Below are 5,709 nucleotides of genomic sequence, written 5' to 3' on the forward strand. Positions count from 1 at the left end.
GCAGCACGGCCGCGACGCCCCCGACCCCTACGTGTCCCTGCTGCTGCTGCCCGACAAGAACCGCGGCTCCAAGAGGAAGACGTCCCAGAAGAGGAGGACCCTGAATCCTGAATTCAACGAGCGGTCAGTCCGCGGGCATGGGGGGACGGGACGGGAGGCTCCGGGGACCCCGCCTCATGCCCACCTGTCCCCCAGCTTCGAGTGGGAGCTGCCCTTGGACGAGGCGCTCAGGCGCAAGCTGGACGTCGCGGTGAAGTCCAGCTCCTCCTTCATGTCCCGAGAGCGCGAGCTGCTGGGGAAGGTGAGTGGCCGGCGGGGCGGGGGGCGCACCCTGCTGCCTGACACTCCGGAGGGACACCGCCACCTGTGGTGGTTGGGGACCAGGAGTGTGTGGTGGCGGGCATGGCCTTTGGAGAAGTCAAAATAAGGTCCCAAGCCCGGCGTGGTGGTGCACACCTTTAATCCCAGCATTCGGGAGGCTGAGGCAGGAGGATCATTGCGAGTTTGAGACCAGCCTGGGCTACAAAGTGAGCTCCAGGCCAGCCTGGAGTGCATAGCGAGACCCTGTCTCAAAAAGACAAAAATAATAATAGTAACAACAACGTCCCGCCCCGGCCCTCCACCGCAGGTGCAGCTGGATCTGGCGGAGATGGACCTGTCCCAGGGCTCGGCCCAGTGGTGAGTCCGCGGGCTGGGCCCTGGAGGCTGGGCCGGGATCTAAGCAGGAGAAACCCAGCTCGCTGCATCGCAGCAAGGCGTAGGAACGGCGTCATCCGAGCTGAGAACCACTGCTTCAGTTAAGAGGCTGAGGACGGTCCCTTTTGTAAAAGGCCTGAAGTCTCACCCACCTCGCCCTCGTTTCCCCAGGTATGACCTGACGGAGGACAAGGACAAGGGCAGCTCCTAGGGGCTGGCAGTGAGCAGCCGGACCGCTCCGTCCCGCCCGGCCTGGCCGCATCACCGCCTCAGCGCGGTGAGCCGAAGCTCGGCCGGGCTCGCCTGTGCCTTCGGCCCTTTTCCCCTCAGGCCCGTACCGGGGCCTTCGCCTGACCAAAGAGAAGGACGCCGCGTTGTCCTGCACTGCATGGCCTTCGTCCTCAGGCTCCCGGCCGGCCCGCGCCGGCTTTCCTGCACGATCCCCCCCCAAGTCCTCAGGGCCTTCTTACCCGTGCCTGACCACCGGCAGCACCAGCAGCGCATCAGCTTACGCCAAATCGGTTCTGGGAGGGCCGTCCTGAGCCCACACGGGCGCCCGCCTCCCCGCCGCCAGCGGCAGGGCGCAGTGTGTGGGGAGCACAGCCGCTCCCCGCGGGCCCTTGCACTACCGCGTGTAGCCAAGGTACAGCGGCTTGGGCCGCGCCGGTCCTGCCCCCGCCTCCGCGGAGCCTGTCCTGAAGACGCGCTGGGGTGGCGGGCCAGGGCCCCCTTGGCGTGGTGAGTCAGAAGCACCTGCGTCCTGCCTGAACCTTCGAGAAGCGGGAGGCCAGTCTGGGAGCCCCAAGCTGGCGGTGTGCGGCCGGCCTCGAAGGACTCAGGACGGCAGAGCCAGTTCTGTGGTCCAAGTGCCTGGGTTACAAACTCACTGACTAGAACTGAATCTGACACTCTTGCACCAACTCTGTCAATCCACTGTATCTTATATTAAACATTATACTCAAGCCAGCTGTGGTATTTTCCTTAAGAAGTGGGAATCTAAAGTGGGGGGATGGTGCACGCCTGTAATCCCAGCACTTAGGAGGCTGAGGCAGGAGGATCACTGCAAGTGTGAGGTCAGCCTGAACTACATAGTGAGACCCTGCCTCAAAAACAAATGGGATCGGTTCCTGGTACCGGAGAAAAAACAAGGGAAAAAAAAAAAACAAAAATGGGAATCTAACCTACTCATCCGATGTTTATTCCAACTGTCAGAGGCCTTCATTCCATTTGCAAACCAGAGCACTTTAATACTAGTCAGACCTAAGATGTAGTCAGCCAGAGCGCCAGTCCTGTGGAGGATTTCAGGGCCCTGTGTGCAGAGGCCGCCGAGGTGAGACGCGTTTGCTGTGGCGACTCTTACTTGAGCATCTGTCTGCTGACCACTGTCGCCTCGTGGGCTTCCTGGGGGAGAGGCCCCAGCCCTGACAAACCCAGCTCTCGGCCCCGGCACGGGCTCAGCGCCTGCCGTCGGGCACGCGGCCACACGCAGAGGGCTCCAGGTCCGCCCTCCGCACAGCTGAGGAGTACTTCACACCCATTCCAGTGTGCTCGCCTTCAGCTCCGCTCCTTGCGGGAGCTTTCTGGGAACCACGCTGTGGGGCGGTGGCCTCTTCGGGAATTACTAAATCCTGGGCACACGGCACAAGGCCTGCTGTTGTTCTTTTTTTTTTTTGGTTTTTCTCCGGTACCGGGAACCGAACTCACGACCTTGCGCTTGCCAGGCAGGCGCTTTTGCCGCTGAGCTAAATCCCCAGCCCCAAGGCCTGCTGTTCTTGCTGGTAGATAATACAGCCAGCGATTTGCTGTGTGATTTTTAAGAAACACTCTTGACCTACTTCATTGCTTTAACCGCATTTATGGAAAACTAGAAGACAGAGTACGACTTCTGAAAGAATCCCTACTTTTTTTTTCTTTCTTTTTTTTTTTCCGCATGGTACTGGAGCTTGAACCCAGGGCCTCACATATGCTAGGCAAGCACTCTGCCGCTGATCAGTACTCTCAGTCCTATAATCGTGGCCAGCTCAGGCCACCTGTGGAAGGAGCAGCAACTTACATACTAATGGGCCACAACTCAGTACCTGATTGCACTTACGTACACAAAGATGAAGCAAATGAAGGGTCATTGAACAAATGTACTTGTGGGCTTTTTTGTGTGCTGGTGTGTCTTTTTGAGACGGGGTCTTGCCGTGTAGTTCAGGCTGGCCTTAAACTCACTATGGAGCCCAGGCTGGCCTCACACTTCCAGGGCTCTTCCTGCCTCAGCCTCTCAGGGCTGACATGGCAGGTGTGTGCCACCAGGCCTGGCTATTATATTATTTCTCAAAACAGCTTACTTTTACCACTGACACACGGGATGCTCGTGTGCCTTTTCCAGAGAAAGGCAGCTATGGCAGCACGGGGTATACTGCTGCCACTATTTGCAAACGCCGCCTTCTTAGAGCCATGTGGCCTCCCACAGCACACAAGGGGCTATATATAGCTAAGTGGGTGTGGCCACACAGCTGTCTGCCTTCACCCTTTCCCCTCTTCCCTGCGTGCAGGACCCCGCAGCATTCCCGGCAGCAGCGCCGGCCCCAGGGGCTTAGTCACAGCCCTCGCCGCTGAGTATTCACTTCCCCACCTCCTGTGCAACTCGGGAGAATTCCGAACCAGTCCTAGCGAGCAAGATGTAGGAGGGCCTTGGTTGGGGAAGGCAGCGTTCTGTCACGTACTGTCCCTGTCCTGTTTTTCAGAGCCTTACCATGCCCCTTCCTTCCTTCTTAGGTTGTTGGTATGAGGGTGTGACCCCTGCAACTGCAGGGGGGCCTTTTTCTTCTTTGCTTTTTCCTTCTGTGGAACTGGGGATGGAACCCAGAGCTTTCACCCTGCGCTAAATCTTTGGGCCTGGGACACAGCTCAGGGAGCCGGGGCTATTGCTCAGTGGCACAGTGGTCTTGAGCTCACTTTGTAGCCCAGGCTGGTCTCGAACTCACAAGGATCCTCCTGCCTCAGCCTCCCAAGTGCTGGGATTACAGGTGTGTGCCATCATGCCCGGCTCTCTTTAGCCCTTTTAAAAAATGTTGGGCCCAGGGATATAGCTGAGCCGCAGGGCGCCTGCCTGGCAAGCGTGAGACCCTGGTTTGATTCTTGTTACCAAAACCAAAAGGGTTAACGCAGCTTCCCACATGAGAGCCCGCCCTGTGTCCTTCAGGGTGTACTTTTACTTGCTGTTTCTTCTTTTACTCACCCCAAGCACACTCTGCAGAGCCAGTTTCTCCCTCATTCTTTACTTTTACTTTTTCAAATAAACTGTCATTCTAAAAAAAATATTTCTTTTCAGACAGGGTCTTGCTGTGTAGCTCAAGCTTGAACTTGTGGTGATCCTCCTGCCTCAGCCTCCCAGGCCACAGGCATGCTCCACCATACCCAGCCAGAGAAAACATTTTTTACTGTTTTCTCTCTCTCTCTTTTTTTTTTTTTTAACGGAGACTCAAACCCAGGGCCTTGCACATGGCAGTCAGGTGCTATACCACTAAGCTACATCCCTAGCCTTTTTTTTTTTTTTTTTTTTTTGAGACACAGTCTCACTATGTAGTTCAGGCTGGCCTTGAGCTCACTGTGTAGCCCAGGCTGGTGTTGAATTTGTGGAGGTCCTCCTGCCTCAGCCTCCTAGATGTTGAGATTACAGGCATGTACCAACATGCCTGGCTATTTTTAATTTTTGAGGCAGTGTGTAACCAAGTTAACAAGATTACTTGGAATTTGAGATCCTCCTGCCTCAGCCTCCCAAGTAGGTGGGGCTATAGGTATGCAACAGGTTTAGAGTCCTGTCTCCCCATCCCCCACCCCCTCTGGTACCGGGAATCAAACTCACGACCTTGTGCTTGGCAGGCAAGTGCTGTGCCGCTGAGCTAAATCCCCATAGTTTATAGGTTTATAGTTCTTTATGGCAGTCTTGCTCTTACATTTCCAGCAGTACCTAGCTAGTGAGACAGTGCATAAATCTTTGGTCCAAGACTATAAAAATTGGCAGGTAGGAGATTGCTGCTTGAGAAAGTGCTGACGACAGCAGTAATAACTGGCAGTTGCTGGTGGGTGTGGTGGTGAATGCTTGTAGTTCCTGCACTGAAAGGGCTGAGGTATCCGAATCACTTGAATTTCAGGCCAGCCTCAACTGTATAGTAAGCCCCTGTCTCAAACAAGACAAAACAAAAATAAGAAAAAATAACCGCAATTGTTAGCCTGTGAGCAAAGATGCAGGACAATATAAAAGTAGGTAAAATTTTACCCATTAGGTGGTAACATTTTTATAATATTCAAGTTTAAGAGAATATACAGGAAATCATATTTTCATGTAACGCTGGTGGGAGTACAGAAGATGCACGCAGCATGATCTCCTCAGATCATGTTCTCCTGCAGTTTGGAAGAATGTGGTAAAAATCATTAAAGTACAGAAGCTGATTCAGCATTTCCACTTACCCTAAGGACGTTGCTGAGCCTGCTGTGCTGGTGAACACCTGGAACCTGAGCCCTGCGGGAGGCTGAGGCAAGAAGCTCAACAGCTGGAGCCCAGCTTGGGCAATTTAGCAGGCTAGCAAGACCCTATCTGAAAACAAAAAATGAATTCAAAGCAGGATGAACTACATAAAGAGAACTTGTCTCAAATAACCAAAAAGAAGCAAACAAATAAAATAATAAAGGGGCTGGGGATTTAGCTCAGCGGCAAAAGCGCCTGCCTGGCAAGCGCAAGGTCGTGAGTTTGGTTCCTGGTACCGGAGAAAAACCAAAAATAAAAATAAAAATAAAAATAAAATAAAATAAAATAAAATAATAAAAAGCACGCTAAGACAGAAAGATCCCAAGTTCAAGCCGAGCTTGAGCAACTCAGTGACTTAAAACATCCCTGTCCCAAAACGAAAAGGGGTGAGAGCCAGGTGTGGTAGTGCACGCCTATAAACCCAGCACGTAGGAGGCTGAGGCAGGAGAATTGCTGAGTTCAAGGCTAGTTTGAACTACATATCAAGACCCTATCTC

At 53.7% G+C, this 5,709-nt stretch overlaps 1 protein-coding gene across 1 annotated transcript in view; it reads left to right on the plus strand.

Annotated features, from left to right (window-relative positions):
• Esyt1 (extended synaptotagmin-like protein 1) overlaps positions 1-1,662 on the plus strand; it is a gene marked incomplete in the record, with an annotated part of 13,889 nt that extends 12,227 nt beyond the window's left edge. Inside the window, 4 exon segments of the mRNA XM_013520965.1 lie at positions 1-123; positions 196-301; positions 629-678; positions 868-1,662. Of these exon segments, the coding sequence (XP_013376419.1) occupies positions 1-123; positions 196-301; positions 629-678; positions 868-907 (319 nt within the window).
• Between the last annotated feature and the right edge of the window lie 4,047 nt (positions 1,663-5,709).

This window comes from Chinchilla lanigera, unplaced genomic scaffold (assembly GCF_000276665.1).
Source record: "Chinchilla lanigera isolate Chin_1 unplaced genomic scaffold, ChiLan1.0 scaffold00057, whole genome shotgun sequence".
In the NCBI taxonomy this organism is placed as follows: Eukaryota; Metazoa; Chordata; class Mammalia; order Rodentia; family Chinchillidae; genus Chinchilla; species Chinchilla lanigera.